At 55.5% G+C, this 25742-nt stretch overlaps 1 protein-coding gene across 3 annotated transcripts in view; it reads left to right on the top strand.

Annotated features, from left to right (window-relative positions):
* The window catches only part of KCNH6 (potassium voltage-gated channel subfamily H member 6), a 32928-nt gene extending 7715 nt beyond the window's left edge, over nucleotides 1–25213 (top strand). Inside the window, exons 3-16 of one of the 3 annotated variants that reach the window (XM_048320344.1) lie at nucleotides 4035–4190; nucleotides 6846–6955; nucleotides 8744–9056; nucleotides 10584–10795; nucleotides 15031–15459; nucleotides 16200–16599; nucleotides 16821–17020; nucleotides 19072–19324; nucleotides 19759–19952; nucleotides 20731–20830; nucleotides 21085–21372; nucleotides 21737–21917; nucleotides 23296–23494; nucleotides 23842–25213. In XM_048320344.1, coding sequence (XP_048176301.1) covers nucleotides 4035–4190; nucleotides 6846–6955; nucleotides 8744–9056; nucleotides 10584–10795; nucleotides 15031–15459; nucleotides 16200–16599; nucleotides 16821–17020; nucleotides 19072–19324; nucleotides 19759–19952; nucleotides 20731–20830; nucleotides 21085–21372; nucleotides 21737–21917; nucleotides 23296–23494; nucleotides 23842–24129 — 3323 coding nt within the window. In that variant the 3' untranslated portion in view covers nucleotides 24130–25213. Of the gene's footprint in view, nucleotides 1–4034; nucleotides 4191–6845; nucleotides 6956–8743; nucleotides 9057–10583; nucleotides 10796–12357; nucleotides 13750–15030; nucleotides 15460–16199; nucleotides 16600–16820; nucleotides 17021–19071; nucleotides 19325–19758; nucleotides 19953–20730; nucleotides 20831–21084; nucleotides 21373–21736; nucleotides 21918–23295; nucleotides 23495–23841 lie in introns of those variants that run through there. The other 2 variants (XM_048320352.1, XM_048320361.1) reach the window with 2 other exon arrangements.
* Nucleotides 25214–25742: the final 529 nt, after the last annotated feature.

The raw sequence follows: 25742 nt of genomic DNA, 5'->3' as shown, positions 1-25742 counted from the left end.
TCCTGGTAGGTTTCAGTCTCCTGATGCCCTGTGTGGGTGTGGGGAGAGGGGCTGGGGCAGACCCCGTGTTGCACATCCCCTCCCTGTGCAGGGGGATGCAGACCTGCAGGGGCTCACCCCAGGTCCCAAGGGTGACCCATCTCCCACTAGCTCTGACTCTATCTCAATTTTTTTCCATACCACCTCAGGGATTTGCTTTAGGGCTTCCCAGCAATCCATGCTTCCCTTTGAAGTTCTACCCAGCCCTGACACTGATTTATCCCAGGATAGGAGCACAGCTTGGCCCTCCAAGCTTCTCTCTGTGTGTGCCAGCCATCCCCAGAGCACAGCTCTGTTCCCATCCCTGTCCCCGTCCCCTCCGTGCCCTTCCCAGCCCCTCTCCTCTGCTCCTTTATATAATACCACTATAGATTTAGCCACTCTGCCATGAGACCCTGCAGATTAAATCTCCCAGCCAGGGGGAGGGCAGGCCTGGGTAAGAGCTCCAAGCACAGATTAATAGCTCGCTTTTTTAATATTCATAACAATACTGGCTTGTGTCCGGCTCTCGGAAACCCCCGTGTCCTGTTGATTAGTTTAATACTGATGATACTGACAAATGCATTAACTACCGGTGGCTGTGGGGGATAAGAGGGACAGGGAAGGAGGGGCCCCAACAATGACATTTTTAATGTTATTAAGTGCTGGCTTTTATCAAGATCAGAAGACACGGTGGGTCAGAAAGCACAAACCTCCAGGCACTCGCTCAGCTTGGGGGAGGTGGGCTGGGTGCTGGAGGATCAAACCCAGGAGTTAAGGGAATGAGCTGGTTTTCCCAGCCCATACAAGCCTACCACATTGGCTGTGGGACCCTTCAAACCAGCATCCCTGTCGTACCCCACCTGCCGAGCCCTTTCTGCAGCCCCCAGGCTGGGTTTCACCCCAGATGGGCACAGGCACCCTCATGCAGGTGGCCACAGAGCACAGGCAGGTTGTGAATGCCCCCAGGGCTCCTCCAAGAGATCATTTGGATAAAATTAGATGGATGGAGACAGATTAGCTGAACAGCTGAAGGGAAGAGACAGTCAGATGGATGGGGACAGTCGATTGAGGAACAAGGACAGGAGGGCAGGCCTGAGGTCCCTCCCAGGGCTGGCTCAGCCCACTGGTGCTACAGCAGGTCTGGGGTGCCTGGTTTTTGGGAAGAAGGATGGGGAGACTCAGCGTTCAGCAGAGCCCAGGCTGGCTTACCACAGGGAAACTGAGTCAGGGTAGAGGGTGCCAAGGATCTCCCAGCTGCAGCCTCTCCACAGAGCTGGGGGTACCCCAAATCACAGCTGCACAGAGACCCCAAATCCTGGGGGAATGCCCTGTCTTTGGGCCAGGCTTAAGGGAATCTGCTGGTCCCATCCCTGGCCCTGATACTCCCTCATTTCCTTGACACCTCCATGCTGTGTGATGTGGGTCTGAGCAAGGACTTGAGTTCCTGGCATGCAGGACTGTGCCTGGTGGGGCTACTTTTGGGGTGATTCCCCTGGTTTTGGAGGGTTTCACACCCAATTAACTTTTCATCAACCCTGAATTGGCCAGGCAATTGGACTAGACTATTGCTGTAGTTCCTTTCCAACAGAAATAGTCTATTTTATTTAATTTGAGAAGGGATCAGCGAGGGGCTCACAGTGACATTGACCAGGGCTGCTCAAGCTCAGCACCTCCCAGATTTGCAGGATCAAACCAGGCACCAGCTGCCACCCAAACCCACCCGCAGCTACCTTCCAGCTGCTCCTTATATCCCTCCAACTGGATGTAAGTGGGCCCAGTTTTCAGCTGTTCAGCACTGGCCATGGGATTAACCCTTTCCCATGCCACGTAGGGCCTGCTGTGATCTAGCCCTCCTGAGAACAGCTCAGAGCCCATCCCCTACCACTGCCATGGAGGAACTTAGGAAGGAAATGTGAAGCAGTGCAGGAATGCAGGAGGGCAGAGCACCTGAGCCAGGATTGGACTACCTGGATCAGAATTCCCAGTCCAGGGGGAAGCATGGAGTTGATGGCTGCCCATGCCAATGAACCATGTGGGTTCCAGGAAGCTGGCGATGCTTCAAAATCACCCCGGGGAAGAAAACTCCCCATTTTCTAAGACACCAAAGGAGAAAGCACCCATGAGTGGGCTCAGCTGTGCAGAGCCCCTGCACACACCAGCGTCGGCATCAACACCGGCAGAGCCGCGGCGTCCTGGGGATGGCACCGCGTCATCCCACTGGGCACATGCCACCTCAGCATTGCCCAGAACACCTCACTCACTCAGCATCACTCACAGGACATCTCTGATCTAAAGATCCCTAAAAATCCTGACAAAGGGAGGGCAAAGAGCTCACTTCTTCCTGCTCCACACACAGGTAACCTGCTGTGTGCCCGTGCAGCCCTTCCAAACAGCTTTATCTGCCAGAAATCCACCCCCTCCTCTCCAGATCACACATTTAAGTGGATTTCCTCTCCCTGTGGTGAGCAATGGAGAAAGAGAGAAAGAAAGAGAGAGAGAAAGAGAGAAAGAGAGAAAGAAAGAGAGAGAGAAAGAGAGAGAGAGAAAGAGAGAGAGAAAGAGAGAAAGAGAGAAAGAAAGAGAGAGAAAGAGAGAGAGAAAGAGAGAGAGAAAGAAAGAGAGAAAGAAAGAAAGAAAGAAAGAAAAGAAAGAAAGAAAAGAAAGAAAAGAAAGAAAAGAAAGAATAAATGAATCCCGGCTGCTGGAGTCTTTAAACAGATTTCACCATATCTATTTCTTTCCCGTTCTTGTGCCTGTGTGTGTGTCCGTGTATGTGCACATCCCTGACGTCACGGCAGATTTTGAAGTTGCCCGATGCCGGCCATCTGCTCCTGATTACGGGAGGCCCTGAGCTCCTTAAAATTATACGCAGAAAGGCCGACATGCCCCTCCCGGCTGGAGCGGGGCCACGGCCAGAGCGCTGCCTCGGCCGGCAGCACAGCCCTGCCCGATCCGCTAATCCCCGGTGATCAGAGCATGGGGAATGGCGAGATCAGGGATCTGCACGGGCAAAAACTGCCAAGGAAGGAGGTGGCTTGGCTCCATCTCGGCTGGAATGGTAGCTGGGTGCTCCATCATCTCTAGGAGTTTTGGAATCGGAGCCTGGGGATGCTCAGGGAGTTTTGCCAGAGGGACTGTGGCAGCGGCTGTGGCTCGAGGGGGTCCCGCTCCCACCAGTGCCAAAGCAACAGCAGACAGCTCAAGGAAGGGACTCACAGTGATTATACCCTCAGGTAGGGTTTTTAGGGGATTTGGTGGGAATAAAGCTGGCAAAGGAGGGGGGAAACCACCTGTATCCTTCACTTGGTGCTTTGGAAAAGACCTGCAGGTGTTTCCAGTTATGTCTAATTGCAGACTGGTACCTGTCTGCTGCACAAGAAGAGCCACAGGGTCGAGCTGACATCCAACAGGAAGATCCCTATGGCCACATTTGGGATCATCCTCATAGCCTCCATCACTCCCAGGACACTGAGCCAGTCCTTGTGCCCCCTTTGTGCCTCAGTTTCCCCATGGCAGGACAAGACAAGGCCATGCCTGACCACTTCATGCCTTTAGGAGGTGTCCTTGGGGACTGTCACACTGATCCCACCCAGTCCTGCTGCCCATGTGGTCAGGCTCACCCCCATTGCCTGCATCCAGTCCCCAAAAACTGCCTGGTGATTACAGGGCAATTAACTGCAGTGTGATTACAAGCAGGATGCTTAATGAGGTTAAACCGCTACCTGGGACTTCCTGAGTTCTTAATTACTCACTCTTTAATTACTGCTCACAAGTACATTAATATAAATGACTGTCTGGGACAGAAAAAAGAGATGTGATCAGTGTGATTGGGATGCTTCAGGGATGTGGCCCTTTCCCAGGGCTCAGATCACGTTCCATATCCTCCACTCCACACCAGCAGGGAATACACCCATCAAAGTGCTTAAAAACCCACTTTTCTGCTGAAAGTGTTTGGTGCTGGGGGAGAGCAGAATCTCCTGTGCAGCCCCCCTGAGCCTGTCTCTGCTTGGCAGCCTCGTGTTTCCGCTGCCTGGTGGATGTGGTGCCCGTGAAAAACGAGGAAGGCGTCGTCATCATGTTCATCCTCAACTTCGAGGATCTGGCACAGCTCATCGCCAAGAGCACCGGGCGGAGCCTGCACCAGCGCCTGTCACAGAGCTGGAACAAAGGTGGGTGTCCGAGGGCGGTGGGACCTGGGAGAGCAGTGCAGCACCCTCATCCCATGGTTTTCTTGGGAGCACGTGGGGACTGAAGGATGCCCTTATGGGCAGGATCCTGCACGGGAAGAGGTTTGTGTTTTTGCACAGCCGCAGTTCTGCCTGCTCAGGGACTGGTCCAACCAAGCCCCAGCTGGGTGGGAAAAGGCTGTTTGATCCATCTGTGCTCCCCTCACATCCACACCTGCCCACACACACTTCCTGAAATCCCAAAGACCTGGGAACAGGGCTGGGGACTGACCCCCTGCATGGGATGGTGCATTTTTATGAGAGGAGGTCTCACTGCAAGTGGAGCCATGGAGTCCCTCCGTGAACCCCCCGCATTGCTGGATCTTTTCCACATTTAACACTGGCTTGGGCTGGAGGTGCTGATGTGAGACAGGACCCGTGTGTGGGGTCACTGGAAGGGCCAGGGGACATCTGGTGTCACAAACAGCATGGCTGTGCTGTGGGGATGTCACTGCAGGTGAATAGCACAAGGATGGCTGCTCTGCGACAGCTCAGCCTGCCCCAGCTTCAGGCTGTTCCCTGCTCTCCTAGGCTCATTCCAGGGTTTTGGAGACAGTGGAAAATTCAAATTCCCTTTTTTGGGAAGACTGAATCAAAGGGAAGCTGTGGTGAGGCTCTCGAGGGGATGTGGATATTCAGGGATGCAGATGTTAGACCTGACAAAGAGCTGTAGCTTCTCAATCTCCTCCTTCCATACCGCCCTCAGTGCCAGTCACCTCTACTTGAGTCAGGGAAATAATCCCACATCTGCCTTCACGACAACATTCCCTAGGGGTGCTGTTGGGAGGCTTTGGGCAGGCCTCAAAGTAAAACTGTGGGAGCAACATGGGTCTGTCCCCCATGGCACGTGGGGTGGCACAGCAGGACCAGGGTCAGAGCCAGGGCCACATCAGGGAACAATGGGACAACTGTCCACTGAACTGGAGTGTGTGAGTGCATTCCCACTCGGTGCATATCTATATCGTGGAGCCATTGAGGTATCTGTGTATGGCAGTAGGTACCAGCAGAGTTTTATATGGGTTTATGTGTGCTCAGGCCAGACATGCACACAGGGGGCTCACAGATGTGTGTGTGCGTGTGTGATGGGACAGATCACTGTGCATGTGTTCATATGCCTGTGAAGTGATGAGATTCATGGTTTTGATGGATTGCTTTAGTACCAGCTACCCCCTCTGCATGACCTGCTGAGGAAATCCTAAATTCCAGCACCAGCGTTGCTTTGCAGCCCCACCAGCTCTCAGAATATCTCAACATATAATGCACCCATACCCCATCCCACCCAAAGACATACCTTTGGCAGAAGGCACCCAAATCAAGAGTACCTGTCACTTCCCTGCATGTTGGATGTTGTGTTGTGCATCCCAAGGGGTGCTTCTTGGGTTTTCCACTCCAGCGACAGGGAGTGTGGAAAGGCCAGAGCTGCTGGTGCCAGTCCAGGTCAGGCTCTCGTGCACAGGTCTTCTGACTCAGTCTTTAATTGCTTGGCCACAGGTGGCTGCATTGCTGGTCCCCAGCTCATTGGTATGCAGGGAAAGTCGGATGCTTTGCTTCTTCCAGCTGAAAAGCTGCTCTGGACAGTGAGGATGGGGTGAGCAGAGGGAGCCTGCGTGGTACCCCATGGGCGAGGGCATTTCTGGGCAGCTGGGCAGGCTGGGACCCTGCCCAAGCAGCTCGGTGGTGTTTTGGGGCTGGGTTAGGGAAGTTAATCCTGCCAAAACCAAAGAGCTCCTCAGCGTGCTGCTTTTTCCCAGGGGACGATGTCTTTGTGGAGCTCATGCCACATCCCACACACCCCAGGATTTAGGCCACCTTTCGTGCAGTTAGGGAGCACAGCTGGTGCTGCTGGATGAGCTCCAGGGCTGACCCAGGCTCCAAGGGTGTGAACCTAGCTGCTCACATGAACTCTGCAGAAGCAAGTGATCATGGTCTCCTCTAGAAGAGGACAAGTGACTTTGCATTGAGTGTCACAACCAGGGGCATTGGGTCCTCTCCACATCTGGGCTTTTCCTCTCCTGCACCTCTCTCACAGCTCCTAGCAGCCCTGGCTGCCCTTGTCTCAGCCCCAGTCTCCAGTGAGGTGGTGTCCTGGTCCCCTGTGACAGCAGGAAGGGACCCCACTGTGTGGTCCAAATTCCCTCACTGAAAATCCAAAACAAATCCAGGAACAAAATTGCTAGAACTACTTTTCTTTCAATGCCTTTCTAAATTACCATCTACTGTGCAGTTTTTTTCCTGAATTTCCACCAAGGAGATTTAGAGGCTCGATTTCCTCCAGGTCCAAATCCCTTAAGTGGCTTTAACCTCTTTAATTGGCTTAGGGGTTTTCTGCACCTTTCCCGTCTCACATCCGCAGTTGTAGGGAACTCTTCTCCAGCTCAGCAGAGCTTGCTGCCAGGTCAGGGTCTGCCTTCAGCACACGGCGATGTGATGGCATGGGAATAGCAAGTGCTTTGGAGGAGGAAGGGCCACACAGCATGTGCGTCCCCCAAAGCCACCTAGAGTTCTCCGTAGCCTCTTCCCTGTCCCGCCTCACTTCAGCCATCACGTGCAGCTAGGTCACATCTTTCTCTCTTGTGTTTTGTTTTTCTTTTTAACAAGGTGAAAGTAGGACTTTGAAGTTTAGTCTCCCGTCCCTGCGGCGACTCAAAATCCAGCGGAAATCTCTGCCCACCAGTGAGTTTGATGGAGTAGCCATTGACTATGGAAAGGTAACCGTAGCCTTTGTCTGATATAAGCCCACGCCTCAGGCCAGGTCCCAGCGCTCTTCCTTGCTGTCCCCATCCTGCTCCCCCTCAGCTGCTGTGGCTCGGGCCATGTCCAGCGGTATGGCCCTGGCCCTGGGTCAGTGCCGAGCGCTGGCCCCGCTGAGGGCTGGCAGCGAGCGCGGTGCTTTGTTGGTGTGGGCTGGAGCTCAACGGTGCTGCTCTGCACATTCCGTGGCTCGTGGGGGGAACAGGAGATGTGCCAAAGCGGGGAGGAAGGTCTGGCTCTATAGTGCAAGTTGTCCAGGATGGTGGAGCTCCAGGGAGTTGTCCCCACCTCAGGAAGGGGATGTGCTGGTGGCTGTAGGAGTGTGGAGCAGGTGTGCTTTGAGCAGGGACTGGCAGGGACTGCCAGGCTCATTTCCCCATGTTTTCCTGGCAGGGACCAGGCAGCACAGGCAGGTCCAGCTTCTCAGCCCTCCAGCAAAGATTCTGCTTCCCATGATGGAGGGTGATGCTGTCATTGCTGACCTTGAAAAACTGTTGGTGGGACCTGTTTAGAGATTGCTGTTCTTGGTGGCTTCCTTGGTGGCTGTCAAAAGTGCTATGGGTACCTCCAGTCAAAGACCTGTTGTTTTCTGAAATGCTGCAGCTCAAGGCTGTGGGCAGGAGGCTTCTGCTCTGCTAAGGCATCCCCAGGTGCCAGGGTCTCGCTGTGCTGGGTATATCCAGACAGCCTGGATAAATCTGCTTCCCCAAATCACAGATATAATGAGATGGAAGGTGCCCGTCCTCTCAGAGGTTGTGCTTGTGGTAGGTTGAAGATGTGTGTAGGGTTATCAGATGCTTTGGGTGCATCATTCCTATAGACAACAGCACTGCTAAAAGCTCTGGGTACCCCCAGGCTGGAGCTGCCCAGGGCACTGCAGTGTTTCAGGGCACACACATAGAAAATGTGGATTGAGGACAACCTGATGATCCACCACTTTGCTGGAGCTTGGTCAAGTGGGCACAGCTCTGCAGGTGCAGGGCCAGCCAGCAGTCAGCCTCTCCAGGCACCCCATCCCAAAACCTGGCCTAAGGGCCTTAGGGATAGTGAGAACAGACACAGTCCCTCCCATGGGTATGACTGGGGGGGCACAGGCACACGGGTTTCTGCTCCAGAAGGTGGTTGTTTTGCACACCCCATTGCAGAAGTTGAAGTCTGGAAACTCTGGAGAAGTCAGGTCTCCAGGGAAAAAGGTTTAGCCATGGCTAATGATGGTTGTAGGAGAAGGAGGACCAATATGGCCAAATTTGCAAACCCAGGAGCTCCTCCAGTGCTTCCTGGTGCAGAGCACATCCTCTCCCATAAACGCCAGCACAGGGCCTGGCACTGACCCTCAGTGGTGGCCTGAGCTCTTGCAGCAGGTGAGGGAAGGGCAGCCCCAGTGGTGGGACATAGGGACATCTCGGAAAAATGCATGGCACAGCAGGTCCTCCAGGCAAGCCTGTCCCTAGGTCTCCTCTTCTCTTGCTTTCACCTGCTTCCCAGCTGTGCAGCATCGCCTTGCAAACCTCCCCGCGGCCGCCCAGCCTCCGGCGGGAGCTGGTAGGAGGTAGGAGCTGCCAGGTCCCCAGGGACTCGGTCGCCCCACTCCAAAGCAGGTCCTGGTCCAGGCTGGAGATGACCTCAGGAACCGCAGTGCTTCCCAGTCCTCTGCCTCTCCTCTTACCCACCCCAGCTCCCTCTCCTTCCCCCCCAGCACGTGGGGACTCCTTCTAATACAACGCTTTCTCCTGGCTGTCTTAAAGCCTGGTGGTGACTCCCTGATTTTGAGGGACTTGAAGACATCGCCCAAGGAAAACTGTATGCAGTCAGAGACCGAATCCCTCCTGGAAAAGGAGCGGAGGCCAAGCCTGGAGGCCGACCCCACCCTACAACACTCGTCCCCGAAACAAGAGCCTCCCGTGCTGGGCCCACGAGGGTCGTACCCTGCGTGGGGTTTCTTTCGGTCTCGCCCTGGGGGCAGCTTCCACAGCCTCCGCAGGGTCTCCTCCTTGGACAACTTTGAGGCTGCAAGGTCTGAGTTCCAGAGAAAATTCAGGGAAAGGAGGGCAAACTCAGGTAGGGAAAAACCCCGGAGCTGTCGGTTCTACTGCGGGAGTCAGGGTTCTGGCGATGGCCTCAGCACATCTTGGGGGGGAGGTCTCAGTCTCTTCCCTTGGCAAAGTGGAGATTACTTGGGTCTTCTCCCCAAAACCCACTGGTCTCCTTGCGATTCCCTGCACAGGCAGGTCCTGCTCTGTAGGTAGAGCCATTCATGGTTTGTGTGTGATATGTGAGACCGTGTGAGGTTGCGTTCAGCTGCCCACACGAGGGGCATCCCGATGCCATCCCACCTTCCCTGGAGGGAGGGGAGGGGTCTGCAGGCATGGGCAGTGTGAGCTGTGTCCATGTGTTGGAGGTGGGTGAGGCACCAGCCAGGCCGCTCCGTAGGGCTGGAGGGAATGATCCTTCACCGTGGTATCCACATCCAGACCTCTGGTTCTCATGAGAGTGATGATGACAAATTAGATGGAGGTCAGGAAAGAGAAGCCTCTGTAACTGGGGATGAGAGATCAGTCTGTGGAATCTGGCAGGAAAAATGGGGTGGGGCATCATGACCCTTCAATAGTCACAGGTTATGGACCCTCAGAAGGAGGCACAATGTAGAGAGAGGGAAGGGGAATGAGCAGGGAGAAGGGTGGCAGCAGGGTGGCTGGTGCTCACTGGGCACCTTCACAATGCCTTCAGACACCTCCTGCCAACACCACCACTTGGGTCAATGTCAGAGTGCAAGGATTAGAAGGGGTAAAAAATTGAAAATATATCCCTACCCTGCCTGTAGGAGATGGAAAGGTTGGTACACACTGGGTACAGTGCCTGGGGATCTTCCTGGAGCCCTGGGTGTGGGTACAGGCTCTCACTCGTGACAACACATTGCCACAAGCCTGACCATGAAATGACCACCTCCACAGCTTCCTCCCTGGTCCTGCACTGGGGTGACCCAGAGGCAGGTCCCCAGGGAGAACTGTCAGGATCCCCACTACAGCTCTTCTTCCAGAGAAAGCTCTGACCTCCCTGCCTGGAGCTGGGGGTAGAGGATACATCCAAGTGGGAATATCATCCAACTCCTGGTTCAGTTTGATGGCCAAAAACCAAGACAGCAGCTCAGCTGTTTGTCAGGCAAAAGCATGCAAGGGTGGAGGAGAATGACCTCCTCCTTTGTCTGTTTTCATGCCAGTTTTTGGCATCTCTCCCTGGTGAATCTTACTGGGTTGGTCCCTAACCCACTACAGTCTTCAGGGGTAGCAAAGGACATTGGGTGTTTGTGTTTTGGCAGCTGGTCTGAGCCCCCTGCAGGAGGTTTAATGGTGAAAAGATGGGTGATGTGTGGGAAAAGCAGCTCTCTCTCAGGCATCCCGGGTTGGGCATCCTTCGTCTGAGCCAGCCTGAAGAAGCCAAGCCTTTATGGCCAAGCAGACTTTGGCACCTTTTGGTGGCACCTTGTGGCGGTCCCCAACTCCTGAAGGTCCTACATGAGGTCAGGGCTCTGGGGATCTGTTCCTGCTCACACTGCCCTTCTCAGTGCTCCTCTCCATCCTCTTTCAGAGGCTTCCCATGTCAAACCCAACCCCCCGAACTCCACCTCAGACTCGGACCTCATGAAGTACCGGACCATCAGCCAGATCCCCCAGTTCACGCTCAACTTTGTGGAGTTCAACCTGGAGAAGCACCGCTCGGGCTCCACCACGGAGATTGAGATAATTGCTCCCCACAAGGTGATGGAGCGCACCCAGAACGTCACTGAGAAGGTCACACAGGTATGTGGGCAGTGAGATGCCACCAAGGCAGTGATGGGGTGCTGGTGTTGCTGCTGGGGGACAGTCACAACCACTCCACTGGCTTTTGGAGGAGAGAAGCAGAGAGGGCAGTGACACCTGGAGATTCCATCCCAAGAAATGCCAGTATCCCTGTGTTTGGTTATGCCTTCCTCTGAATGGCTGAAATGCTCGTTTTAGTCCCCTAAACAAGTATTTCTGGTAATTTGTGGCTGGGGAAACACCAGCATGAACCGCTCGCGATGATGGCCTTGAAGGGGACACGGATTTGCATGTTCGTGTGCACATGTGGCTTCTCTTGGGGGGAACTCTGGCCACTGTTCCTGCCCCCAGCGCTGGGAATGGAGCCTCTGGGGCACCGCTGGCCCCAAGGTGCCCAGCCAGGGACCCGGCCTGGTGTCAGCATGCCGAGAGCCACAGGATCCCCTGGGAGACAGCAGATGGCACTGCACTGTCACCGACACGTGCGGCACCTCCTGTCATTGCAGGGGACACTTAGCACTGTCGCCCAAAGGGACGCGCATGGAATGGTGCATCCCATGGGGATGTCAGAGTGCATGAAAGGTGCTGACGGATCCCACAATCCCGAGTAGGGAGCTCTTCTACCTGTGGGGAAACTGAGGCATGGGAGAGCCTCAATGTACGAAATATATCTAAGGGCACCTCCCATTGTTTCCAGCAGCAGCCCCGGGCAAATTTAATGAAAATGCAGCCTTCTGACCCCAGAAAAGCCTCCAGGCTTGGGAGTTTGCTCCATCGGAGTGGGGTGCTATGCAGGATTCTCCTTCTGTCTCGGTGCCAGCAAACCTTTAACTTCACAGCCTCCACGCACAGGGGATGGGATCCCCACCTCACACATCATGGAACAGATCTTAGGCTTGTTTTCCCCCTGGCTTGTCCCCTTCATTAGTCCCTCTAATCTGGGGGCGACTGCAGTAACCCAGGATTAGCCCCTGAACTCCATGGTGGGAGGGTGAGCAGCCTCCATGCCCCCATCCCCATCACAAAGAACACACCAGGGATCAATGGTCACACTGGGGCGACACTGTCACGGTAGTGTTGGCCACTCAGTAGCTGGTTGTGGAGTGATGGGATCAGAGCTGCAGGGCTCTGCAGTGCAGTGCCCACAGAGGTCAATCTTCACTGTCAATCTCCAGATGGGATGGGGTGCGATGGGACAGGGCAGGATGGACCTCTCCTCCCTGCCGCATCTCCCCCTCCCACGGGCGACCTGCCTGTCCTCACCCCAGTGTCCCCCACACCTCCCACCAAGCCACAGCTCCCCGCTCTTGGCTGTTAAATGATTCATGGTGAGGCAGAGACAGCAGCGAGACACCATCCAAAAATACCAGTGGGTGGGCAGGGAGTGGAGACAGGGGCTGTTTGGGATGGTCTGGCCCCACACTGGGCTGGCAGGGAGGGCAGGTCACAAGTGCAGTGAAGGTCCCAGGCTCAGCCTTGCAGGGCTGTGGCTCTGGAGCACAGCTGGAGGCACATGGGGATGCTGTGGGGTCGGTGTCACCAGGCTGGGGTCCTGTCTGCAGGAGGCATGTGTCCCAGTCCCCCCCAGACTGCCCCACTGGGCAGGAGGGTGCTGGGGACAGGGATGGGAATCTGAGCTGTGTCAGGATATGTGCTGGGAGTGACACTGGGTCACTGCCAGCCTGCAGCCAGCACCATGGGCCTGATCCTGCCCAGCCCCTTGTGCTTGAGGCTCTCCTGGTGATACTGGAGTGGCCCCCACCCCAGTGCCCTTATCCCCAGCATTGAGCAAGGGACAGGGAAGGTGATGGGTGCTGGGCACCATGGGGCACAAGCAATGGCCTGGGTTAGCCAGGGCCACAGGAGCCTCCCCCCTCTGTCACCCACAGCCCATACACACTCGGCTCCCTCCTCCTCCTCCTCCCTCCTGCACTCCCTCGCTCGCTGCCAGCACCCAGCACCCCGCTGCCAGCACCCAGCACCCCGCACCATGAGCTTGCGGCTGCAGCTGAAGCCGGTAAGTGCAGGAGGAAGGGGACAAGGGAAGGGGCACCCAGGAGGATCACCATGGGGAACACTGGCACTGCCACCTGCAGAGACTCCCAGGCCACCCAAGGGTGACCTTGCCATCCCTTAGGGGCAGAGAGGAACAAGGGTGCTGCTGCTCCCTAGCTCTGTGTTGGTTTGGATGCTCTTCTGGGGGTTGTTTTTTCACCCTTTTCTGCCTCAGATCTTTGGGATTGTGTTTTTTTATTCATTTCTGCCTGGAAAGCAAGAGGGCTTAACCTGTTCTTGCTTCTGCCACAAGAGCTAGGTGCCAGGAATAGGGATGAGGCGCAGGGCAGGTGCCCCAGCATAGGGAACAGTATTTGGTGGCCCAAATTCAGGACTGGCCTCCCAGAGCTGCCTGCAGCCAGGCAGAACAAGCATTCAGCTGCTGAGCGTGGGAGCGTTGCTGGTTTTCCCAGGCACGAGGCGAAGGAGCCCATCTCAGGTCTTCTAGGTGCATCTTGGTTTTGGGAATCAAGCATTTTACTGGTGTTGTCTTGTCCCCTTCCCCACCATCCCCACGGGAGCCAGTCCCCAAGCCCAACTGGTGCCTCATTCCCTCCACAACGATTGCGTTTGGGTCACTTTTTCCAATCCCTCCCCTCGCCATCCACCAACGACGTCGACAGCTCCCGCTGCTCCATTGGCGCTCTCGTCCCCACGGGGGCCCCAGCATCGATTAGGTTTGATTAATCCACGCTGGGCTCCTGAATGCCCTTCGCAGCCGCATGTCTCCCACCCGCCTGGCTGAGTGCCTGCGTGCCTGCGTGGGCGATGCCACGGCCCGAGCGCTGCGCCCGCCGTGCCGGACGCTGCCTGGGCGTGTGGGGCTGGGGGCCCCCATGGTGGACACCCGGACTTCAAGGGTCAGCTGCCGCCTGGGGCGCCGGGCGAGCTGCAGGCAGGTAGGAGCAGGGGCACCTCCGGGACACGGGACCCTCCAGTGTCCTGGGGCTCTGGGCTGCGGGAGCGGCTGCTTGCTGTGGCATGGGGCTACAGGGGTGGATTCACTTTGGATTGCAGCATCAGGAGCCCTTGGGAAACCCTTGAATAAGACAGGTGTTGGTGCAGGAAGGATCAGACCCTTCTTCCAGATCTGTTGCCAGAGCCGTGGTGATGCCCATCACTGTTGCCTTGGGATATGTGGATCCTCCTTTCTCCTCTCTCCTCTTTCCTCTCTCCTCTCCTTTGCAGCCCAGCAAAAAGCTCCCTTTTAGCTGGGGTCTCAGGGCCAGGAGAGAGAATTGAGGTGCCCCTCACCCTGCTCTGCAACTGGCACTGGTCCCAGCACCACAGGGACACTGGGAGACAACGGAGCAGCAGGGGCAGGAAGGGGATCCAGCTGCCCCCAGCTCCAAATAAGCCCCTTCATGCCACCACCCCTCAGCACCCAAAGCGGGACAACCCCACCCCTCCCATCCCCAGTGCCTTGTGTTGTGTCCCCAGGGTGGCTTTAGAGCTCATCAGGAGCTGGCATTAGTCCTGGAGGGAGAGCTGGGCCAGGCCTGGGATGTGTGGGGGATTCACTGGTGCTGTGGAGTGTGTCCCCATGAAAGCAGAGAGCCGTGGGGACACATGGCAGCATGAGAGGGTGCTTGCATGCTTGAGATGGTGTTTGCACATTGGTGGCCAGAGGTGAGATGGGAAATGGGCATTGCCTGAGGCCTTGCTGCAGGTGGCCCAAGCTATCCCCCTGCTTGGAGGGCAACTGTGCCAGAAGGACATGCAGGGGAAGATACCTGCTATGGCTGAGAAAGGCATGGTCCAAGGCTTGCGGGATGCCTAATGTGCTGTCACCCTCAGGTGACACAGCCATGGGATGGCATCTCTGCCCATCCCACAACCTGTGCCAGGGATGCCCAGCAGCTCCCAGGGAGGTGGCACAGAGCTGAGGGCAGAAGGAGGCACAGCAGCAGGCACTTTCCTCTCTGCTGGGTCAGAAGGACATAAAGCAGGTAAGAAGCTGCCCTGAGGGTGCTGTGACCATCAGAGACAGACAAGGACCTTGGTGCCAGCCACAGCGGGCAATTGGGCAAACATATAGAGCCAACAAAGGTGAAAAAGCTATAGGAAACCATTGTGTGCTCCTCAATGCTCTACCAGCACATGGAAGTCTCTTGCCTGGTTCCTGGCATTATCCAGCCTCTCTTGGTCTCCCATCCTTCTCATCATCCCTCTCCTGGCAGGTGCTGTCCCTGGGTGCTGATGTCCTTCCCGAGTACAAGCTGCAGGCGCCACGCATCCACCGATGGACCATCCTGCACTACAGCCCCTTCAAGGCCGTGTGGGACTGGCTCATCCTCCTGCTGGTCATCTACACAGCGGTCTTCACCCCCTACTCGGCTGCCTTCCTGCTCAACGAGGAGCAGGTGGAGGAGAAGCGCTGGGACTGCAGCTACACCTGTGACCCACTCAACATCATTGACCTCATCGTGGACATCATGTTCATCGTGGACATTGTCATCAACTTCCGCACCACCTACGTCAACATCAACGATGAGGTGGTGAGCCACCCCGGCAAGATCGCCATTCATTACTTCAAGGGGTGGTTCCTCATTGACATGGTGGCTGCCATCCCCTTTGACCTGCTCATCTTCCGCTCTGGCTCTGATGAGGTAAGAGCAGGGTCTGGGGGTATATCAGGACAGGAGGGGACTTGTGGATGGATAGGGAGAGATGTATGGGAGAGAAAGAGAGGGATGTGGATGGTTTGATGGTAAGTGGTAGATGGATAAATCCATGGGGAGAGGGGTGGTTGGTCACAGGGTGGACAAGGGTGTCTTTACAGGTTTTTAAGCAGCTGGGACCTGGGATTTCATTTTTTAGGGTCAGGCAGTCCCTACTCTAAGTGTTAAGACTGGATCCACGCCCCTTGCTGAGGCTGACCCAGCAAAGCAGGCGGGGGGCTCAGTTTAACGGCTGACCCCACACTCCACTGTGGGTGAATTTGGGGGTGCATTGCCAGCCAGACTCAAAATGTTGGCAGTGGGATAACCCTGTAGTTACTGTACTGCCTGGAGGCTCCATGTCTGGGAGTGAAAGGCAGCTCTTTTGGGAGCAATGGCTGGCAAGGTGAGGACCCATCAGGAAACATGGGCTTGGCCTTGGCTCTTCTCACTTGCTCACCTCTAATCCCAGAGCTTGTTGCCTTTATGGTCAGCAGAGGGAAACTGCCCTTCCTGTGCTGTGACTCATCTGACCTAGTTCAGAGGTCACCTCCAGGACAAGGTGATTCACACTCTAGAAATGCATTTTTATCCTTCAAAGGAAGCATGGCTCGGTTGGGAACATGCCTTTGGAACATGCCGTATTTATCCTTTGGTTGTCCCTGAGGTTTCTCACCTCTCTCCTGCAGACCACCACCCTCATTGGCCTCCTGAAGACTGCCCGGTTGCTGCGCCTGGTGCGCGTGGCCCGTAAGCTGGACCGGTACTCGGAGTACGGGGCAGCCGTGCTCTTCCTGCTCATGTGCACGTTCGCCCTCATCGCCCACTGGCTGGCCTGCATCTGGTACGCCATCGGCAACGTGGAGCGGCCTTACATGGAGCACAAGATCGGCTGGCTGGACAACCTGGGCGACCAGATCGGCAAGCGCTACAATGACAGCGACCTCTCCTCTGGCCCGTCCATCAAGGATAAATACGTCACTGCCCTGTACTTCACCTTCAGCAGCCTCACCAGTGTGGGCTTCGGCAATGTCTCGCCCAACACCAACTCCGAGAAGATCTTCTCCATCTGTGTCATGCTCATTGGCTGTGAGTGCCTGCGCATGTCCCACTGTCCCCATCCCTGCTTTGGAGGTTGGAGCATCTCCCTCTGCCTATGCCTCTTCCGCACAGACAAGTGGTTGGGGTGATAGAAATACGTGTTTTCAGGTCCTGGTAGATGTGGGTTTTGGGAATCTGCTGGTTGCAGGTCCGATGTGGCTGGACATGCATCTCCCCACGTCCCGCTGAGTCCTGCTCTCTTGTTGCAGCTCTGATGTATGCCAGTATCTTTGGCAACGTCTCAGCCATCATCCAGCGCCTCTACTCAGGCACAGCCCGCTACCACACGCAGATGCTGCGGGTCAAGGAGTTCATCCGCTTCCACCAGATCCCCAACCCCCTGCGCCAGCGCCTGGAGGAGTATTTCCAGCACGCCTGGTCCTACACCAATGGCATCGACATGAACGCAGTGAGTATGGGCAGGGAGGCCTTGTGCCCTCACAGCACTTTGTCTGGAACAACATGGTGTCTAGATCTGGGTCCACCCAAACACTTCCATCCTTTTGACCAGCACAGAGGCAGGAGATTTGGGAGGCTGGAGACAGACTCTATCCATACACCTCCTGCATTTCCACCTCCTGCATCCCCCTTTCTCCTTCTCCCCTTTTTCTGCCCATTCCTTTACAGCTACCCGGAGGTTTTTCAGGGTCATAAGCACATTTCTTGGCCAGAGAGCAGGTTTGGTGGGGAGCTCAGAGTCCCTGTTGGCACTGAGCACTTTCAGGCTGGTGTCTGTTGGTGTCACAGGAGTGGAGCAGGTATCGATCCAGCTCCTCTCCACACTGCCGGTTGCTAAGCAAAGTGCATCCTGCTCTCACAGCAGGGAAAGGAGGGCATTTAAATAAACCTCGATCCATTTTAATTAGAGCCCAGAGAGGCAGCTGTTTGTTAGCAAAGGGGGATCAATGGTGGAGCTGTGCTGGAGAGGTGCCGGGGCTCCGAGCCTGGTGGGAAGGCTTGTGCCAACGGCGCCAGGGCTCTGCGGGGATGAGGAGGTGGCTCGGCCAAGGTGTTCTGGGCTGGGGACTTGAGTCACGGCCCCGGGATTCAGTGCACAGACATGATGGCTCGGACAGAAGCAAGGCAGAGGAATGAGAAAGGATAAGGCAAGGAGAGACATGGGACCTCGTATTCCTGATCTCTTGGCCCTGGGGAGGTCATCAGCCCACTCATTCCCAGTTCATGCTCCTTTTTTTCCTTAAGATTTGATCCTAAGCACCATCAGGACACAGATTTGTATGAATTCAGCATCTCCCTCTAAAGTTGCTGCTGCCACATGAAACAACTGGGCAGCATTTTGGGGGTTTGCTGCTGGGAGAGCTTCGGGTTAAACCTCTCTGGTGGAGGAGACACCCTGGGCTGGACATCAGTGGCAACAACAAGAAGCAGTGCCATGGCACCCTACCAAGCACAGGTTCTCTTGGCTTAGTACAAACCCAGGTCACAAATCCCCTGTGAGCGCTGAGCTTGCGGCTCAGCCGTGCTGCCGCTCACACCAATTCCTACTGGGTGCTGCTGAGACAGCACAATCTCATCAATGACCCCACAGCCCAATCAATTCCTCCACCCCTTATTTCCCAGTAGGGAAACACTCTTGCTAGCCTGGGAGATCATGATGGAGCCAGGAACAAGTCATGCTCACCAGCCCCAGCATGGCTGTTCCAGATTTGGCCACCAGCAGGATGTGAGCAAAGAGGACAGCAAGGAGGACCCCGGGGCCATATGCTGCTCTCCAAAAAAAACCCCAAACCCAGGTGGTTTTCACCTTGGCACTGTGAGTCATTGGTGGCAGCAGCTTTCTCCATATTGCGAGTTTTACCTTGATGTCACCTTCAGATTCAGCTTTTGTTCAACATGAGGTATTTGCACAGGTATATTTAGCTGTCACGGCACACAACTGCCCCGTGCTGCTGCTTCTTGGCATTCAGGCAGGTGCTGTTTAATTAAGGTTTTTGTGCTCTTTGTGCCAGTTTCGCTCTCATTCATCCAAGATTAGTGGGTGCAAAGATGAAAAAGGGGATATGCCACCAGTGGGTATTAATAGATTGAACTAGTTACTTTTATTTATTGCTTGGGAGTGCTGTTGTACCCAAGCACAAGCAGTAAAAGCCAGTGACAGCCAGGCAGGCAGGGATCCACCAAGGAAAGATCAAAAGATCATCAAAATCACAGAATCACAGAATGGTTTGAGGTTGGAAGGGACCTCAAACCTCAAACTGTTCCACTCCCTGCCATGGGCAGGAACACCTTCCACTAGACCAGGTTGCTCCAAGCCCCATCCAGTCTGGCCTTGAACACTTCAAGGGATGGGAAAATGTCCCACCTTTGGCTTTCTGGGTGCACAGTCTCCCTGTTTGGCCCCATTGTGTCACGCTGAGTGTCACACAACCTCTCAGTTCTGTCACAGTGTTCCCTCCCAGGGATGGTGGCATGATGGCATCTCTCCCTGGCTCTCCACAGGTGCTGAAGGGCTTCCCTGACTGCCTGCAGGCTGACATCTGCCTGCACCTGAACCGCACGCTGCTGCAGAACTGCAAAGCGTTCCGGGGAGCCAGCAAAGGCTGCCTGCGCGCCCTGGCCATGAAGTTCAAGACGACTCATGCACCGCCTGGAGACACCCTGGTGCACTATGGAGATGTCCTCACCACACTCTACTTCATCTCCCGGGGTTCCATTGAGATCCTCCGGGAAGACATTGTGGTGGCCATCTTAGGTGGAAAAGTCCTTCCTTTTGCGAGGGGTGATGGGTGAGGGGCAAAGGGTGACGGGCAATGAGCAGTGGACAAAGGGTGGCAGGTGAGGGTAAAGAATTTCATTGGGGAAGGGAAGGTTGTTCCTCAGCATCTGATGGGTCCCCGCACCAGTGGACAGGGAAAGGAGGATCCCTGGGAGATGCCAGGAGGAGGCCACACAGGAGTAAGGAGAGCAGGGGTCAGGAGTCACCAGCCATCACTGATGACCCACTGCTCTGGCTTGGTTTCACCATCAGTGATGGCTTTCACAGTGTCATCCCCAGCGCAGAGAATCAGGGTCAGGCTTGCTGGACGTCCCCTTGTTCGTGAGCCCCAAAGTAAGGGGTGCTGGAGCAGAACATCTGGAGCAGCAGTGGGTGCCCACCCCTCCATAATGAGCTGTCTCTTGACACAGGGAAGAATGACATCTTTGGGGAGCCCATCAGCCTCTACGCCCGCCCAGGGAAGTCCAACGCTGATGTGAGGGCCCTGACCTACTGCGACTTGCACAAGATTCAGCGCGAAGACCTGCTGGAGGTCTTGGACATGTACCCAGCCTTCTCTGACAACTTCTGGAGCAACTTAGAGATCACCTTCAACCTACGAGATGTGAGTGCCAGGGCTGCCCCAAGGAGAAATGTGGTCAATGCTTAAATTTGGCAAGTGGGAGGGCTGAAGCAAGGATGTCAGCAGGTGCAACAGCCACATTTCCCAGGGCATTCTCCATGGAGTTATGATTCCCCCACAGCAAGACATGTCTACTGCATGTTTCTGAGCTCTTTGGAAAAGCTGGCACAACAAGCCATGGCAGTGGTACTCTGCTCTGCAGCACTTGTAAATCAGCCACAGGGCTGCTCCAGCCTGGGCAAATGGGTTGCACACATTTTGAGGCTGCTGAAGTAAGAAATATTCTCATGCTTCATTGAATTGGGTACCAGCTTCCTCTGAAAATTCCTTTTTAAATAATCAGGTTTGCAATCCCTGAAAGGCTTGAAGCATTTTTGCCAGTGCTGTTTGACTCTTTTATAGTGTGTGACTGAACTTTGTCCTTTCCTGACATTTTTTTTGAGAGACCTGAAAGATAGAAAAGAAAGTCAAATTCCCTCCATGTCCTGTCCCACTCTGGGATGTCCTGACACTTCTCAGGGTGCTCCTTCCCTCCCCATGGCCCTGACACCCTTACCTCAGTCTCAGAGCAGCAAGGACAGCCTTAGGAATCCCCTGAGCTCTGAAACCAGTCCAGGAGGCACTGGGTGGGAGAGGGCAGTGGTGAAGAGACAGAGGTAGCTTCACCTTCAGAGGATGTGGAGAGGGCTGTAGCCCCCATGGCACACATGGATGGGATGTGGCACCCTTTCCCTGGTGACCAGCCCCTCTCATTCCTCAGGCAGACAGCGTTCCCCGCTCACCCCTCAGCGAGGAGTATGACTGCACCTACCGCCGGACTCGCCAACGCAAGCACTCCCTTTGCCAGCCCAGCAAGCCTGGTGAGTTCCACTGCATTGGCAGAGCCCAGCCTGCAGGGCGGGAGAGCGGGATCATTATTAATTACTACCCTGGCAGGTGCCTCAAAGCAGAGGTTGCTGGTGCCTCTGTCCCTGCAGACCATCTTGCAGGCACCCAAACTGCCTTCCCTCCTTCCACTTGTGATGCCCCAGCCCTGCAGGCATCCTAGAGGGAATGGGGGCTGTTTTTTTCATGTGTGGTACTCCCCAGACTGACCTGTTGTGCTGTCCCACAGACCGAGACACGGGCATCTCTGATGCAGAGCAGTATCACACCTACTCCGAGCTCACCAACCCGCAGAACCCGCTCAGTAAGGACCGGTGGGACGACATGGGCAGCAGCACCTCTCCCTGCTCCCAGGCTAGTGATGACGAGGCTAAGACTGGCAGCCCTGTGAAAGCTGAGCCCTTTCCCACACCCAAAAAGGATGACTTTGCTCTGCCTTCGCTCAGCCTCATCACCACCAGCGCCGGCAACACGGAGATCGGCAAGCAGGCGGCAGAGAGCAGCCAGTCCTACACAGGTACCCACGGCTGCAGGCAGAGCTGGCAGGAGGGTGGTGAGAGATGCTTGCGTATGGTGGCCTTGTCTTGGAGCAGGTCCAAGCAGCTCACATGGATTTGAGGGGAGCCACGCTCCAAGGCCAAGGGTCTTCACTGCCTTTTATCCCCAGCTGGATCTGCTCTGTCCCTCCTGTGCCACTCCATGTGTGTCAGGGTGGTGGCTGTCCATGTGTGTGGGTGATGGCTCTCCACGTATCTCAGTGTATGTTGTGATGTTGGTGATGGCTCTCTATGTATGTCAGGTGACAGAATCTGGAACACCTCCATACCAGTGGGGCTGGAGGATGCAAGACAGAAGTGCTGAGATGTCTCCTCTTCTTCCAGCCACTCCCCTGGATATTCCCAACATGTTCACCTTCTGGGAGGACCGGAGGCCGGCCCACCCTGCGGAGCCTTTGCAGCACATCTCACTGGTGCACAGCTCACAGGACGTGCCCCTGCACAGTGACTACAGGCCAGGGCAGATCGAGTCCAGGCTGGAGCTCCTGCAGGCCCAGCTCAGCAGGTGGGCAGGGTTGGAGAGGACCTGAGGGACTCTGGGCCATCAGCTTCTGCTTTCTAGAGGTGGCTGCAGTGGGCTCTGTGTGCAGCAACGCCACATCCTGACCCCTGGGACACTGCATTCCTGGGGAGGGGGTGGGAGTGCTTTGCAAACGCAGGAGCTTCTCAAAGGGCAAGTCCTGACCCTGACTGCAGCCCAGCCCCTCATCTGCTGCTGTGCACCACCCTTGGCATCTGTCACCACCCCCAGGATCTCCCACACTGCCACCTGAGATCTGTCACTTTGCCATGGCTTCCAAATTCAATGCAATTGCAGATACGATACCACCCACAGGCACAACTGGAGCCCTTTGCAGGTCCCCTCTTCCTGCTGCAAAGAGCTAAAAGCATCCTCCTGCTTGAGCAAATGAGCCTCATGACCATCACTGCCCTCTAAATAAGAAAAAATACATGATTTTTCAAACTGACAGAGAGTATGTTTAGATTGGATACTAGGAAAAAATCCTTCCCTGTGAGGGTGGTGAGGCCCTGGCACAGGTTGCCCAGAGAAGCTGTGGCTGCCCCCTCCCTGAAGTGTTCCAGGCCAGGTTGGGTGGGGCTTGGAGCAACCTGGGATAGTGAAAGGTGTCCCTGCCCATGGATGGGGATGGAACTGGATGAGCTTTAAGATCCCTTTCAATCCCAACTATTCTATGATTTTTGAACGAGAAGGAAGAACCCACACTGGAGGTGCAGGTTTAAGGTCCCCAGGCAGCACTCACATGAGGGGCTGACACTGTGGGCTCTGCTGCACTTGTTGAGCTCATTTCACCACACACTTGTGTTTAAGCGTCTCTCCAGTGCACCATCCTAGCACTGGGGGACAGATCTACCCATTCTGTAAGTGATGCTGTGACTGTGTCCTGCAAGCGGGTGCCAGAGCTCTTCACTTCAGTCAAGGACAAGGCAGAAGGAAGAGACTTCTACTTTTCTATTTCCTCCTATTCCTCAGTTAAAAATGGTTGGCACTAACCTGCCTTGCTGCATCTGTCAGCACAGGCAGCTGGCGTGGACAATTGATCCAGATTAAAACTAACCATTGCAATTTTTTCCCCCCTCCAGGGTAATTTTAGCTTTTTTTCAAATCCCTGCTCCAGATCCCAGTTTGGCTCCACATAAAATTGGGCAGAGGATGATTGAGTGTGGCAGGAGAGAGATGGCAGGATTGATCTCTCTGTGGCAGTGCTGGTTTGAAGCTCTCTAAAAACCTCTAAAAACAAGCAGCAGGCAAAGCATCATTGCCCTGGGGCAGCGGGATTGGCACCTCCTCCCAGTGCCTCCCCTGCCCAGCCGCGGTATGCAAAAGGATTCTCTACGCTAACGCCAGGCTGCTCTGTCCCCAGGCTGGAGTCCAGGATGTCGTCAGATATTAATATAATCCTCCAGCTCCTGCAGCGCCAGCTGTCCCAAGTGCCACCCGCGTACAGCCCCATCTCACCGACCTCCCACAGCCTGGCCATGTACGGCATCGTCCCGCGGAGCCTGGAGCCGCTCACGCCCTGTGCGCCTCTGGAGGACCAGGAGCCGGCGACCCAGGAGCAGGTAAGGTCACCCCTCACCCGCCGGGGTCCTTCTGCCCCAATCCTGAGTTCTCTCCAGGCAAAGCACAGCCAAGCACTCATGGGTCCCAGCAAAGCCACGGGGTCTTGTTTTGGGAGCAGATCTGCCCACTGCCTCACTGATTTTGGGGCACAGCTGCCATCCCCAACACTGCCAAGGTGCCCCATCAGTAGGGAAGGAAGTGGGCTTCTCTGCTCTGAGGCTTCCTCAAGTGAAAAATAACATTTTGGGGCTTGGAGCCTGATGAGGCTCCAAGGCTTATGAGGAGAGAGCGTGGCTACTTCATTTTGCTTTTACCATAACCCACACGATTCCTCGTTTCCCACCAGCGCCCGAGCTACACGGAGGTAGAAAAGTTCCACTTGAAATCCAGGGACTCCTTGTCAAGCGGGATGCAGCTCTCTGAGTCATCCGACAAAACCATGACAGTCTACTCTGAGCAGGAGCACCACTCCCCACCTCTCCCGAGCCCAGAGCCTCCCCACCAAAGGGCACCAAATACCCATGGACTCTTGCGGGGCTCTCGTTTCCCTTCCCTCCCTGAGCACTTGGAGGTATCTTCCGAGCACCAGGACATTCAGAGACACCTCTCCGACCCCATGCTTCCTGGAAGTTAGAGACATGGGGGCTGCGGGGGGAGTCAAGAGGAACCTCAACTGCAAGCCCGGTCAGTTGATGTTGATTTTGACTGCAAGGGTAAGACATTGGACAATGCCATTGGCTCAGGGGTATAATTTGTAGCTATCTTCTGCCAGCTTGACAGGAAGTATAGAGTGGCTGGCTTCCAAGGTCAACATTTTCCAGCGGTTCCCATAGAGTAGATTTCATTTGCACATAAGAGCAAACCTAGAACAGTTCTTACAGCCACCATCGAGCTGGTTAGGCCATGTGGTTCCCACCCCCCCTCCTTGCCAAGGCTTCCTCTCGAGAAGGGCATGAGCCAAGCGAGCCACAGCGACCACAGGAGAGCAGATCTACAGCTCTGGGCTGCGAGGCCGCTTTGCTGGAGATCTCTGGAGCAGGGACCATTGTGTTGGTACGAGGCTTGGCCCAGCAGAGCCGCAGGTGTTACAGAAAGGGTGGTCACCAGAGGAGGAGTGGGAGATCTCCACGGTGTGGTCCAGGGGAAACTCCACGGTGTGGTCCAGGGGAAACCACAGGTGGGAAGCCCAGGACAAGGACAGAGGACAGAAGCTTGTCCTACTTGATTGCCACTGAGTAGTGAAGGGCCAACAGCCCCTGCCACCTCAGCCTGCTTCAGCACAGGTCCCAGGGCACTGACTTCTCCAGCAAGGCTGGTCACGCCTTGCAAACCCCAACACGCATCCCACAACTCCCCAGGTCAATCCAACTGGTCACCAGCCTGGGCATAAAGCACAAAACTCAAAAGCACAATCCCAGAAAGCTGAAAAGCCCCAGATACCTTGTGTCCAGCCCTCCCTCCCCGCTTTTCTCTTTTGATAAAGGTTCAATAGGTGCTTCCTCCTGCCCACCTCTTCTCCCAGCAGACTCCCGCAGCATTCCCATAGGAGAAGCCCACGTAGCACTGCTGCCTCGCCGCTCAGGTAGATGCTGTGACAGTCCTAGGCCACCAGCTCAAGTAATATATCGAGCTCCCTTTGAGAGTAGTCAAACTGTGAGCATCTCTTTCTCTGGAGTTTTAGTGTACACTTTGCTAATAAAGATGTTTTTGGCACCTGATGTGAATTACAGCTGTGTTCATTGGGAGCATCCATGAATTCATCCCGGGCATCTTCACCCCGAAAAGGCTGTGGTCAAACCCCAGTTGCTTCGTCCAAGGAGTGTGGGGCTGACAGAGCCCATGTGCAGTCAGGTCAAGGCAATCCCTTCCCGACAGGATGCAGTTGAGGCTCTGCAGTAATTTGGAAAAGCTTTTCTGCGAGCGCAAGGCAGCTGTGTATGAGAAATGATCTCACGAACACAACTCAGGCAAGGCTCAGACCCAGAGTCCTTGCAGCGAGCGGGGGTTCAGGGAGCACAGCCCCTGCATCCCCCGCCGAGCGGACACGGCTCCCGCGGGGCGAGACGGATGCTCCAGAGGCCGGACCCAGGATCACGCATCACCGACCCCAGGCGGTGCCCTCGCCCCCAGCAGGGGATTAAATCAGCCTCTCCCCGGGCCGAGCGGGATGCTGAGCACAGCAAGGAACTCCCCAGGGAGCCAGCTGCGCCCCTTCCCCCAGTAAGGCGCCGAGCACACGCCAGTGCC

This window comes from Corvus hawaiiensis, chromosome 1 (assembly GCF_020740725.1).
Source record: "Corvus hawaiiensis isolate bCorHaw1 chromosome 1, bCorHaw1.pri.cur, whole genome shotgun sequence".
NCBI lineage: Eukaryota > Metazoa > Chordata > Aves > Passeriformes > Corvidae > Corvus > Corvus hawaiiensis.
Note: the sequence above shows the minus strand (reverse complement) of the source record. Positions and strands in the feature narration are given on the sequence as shown.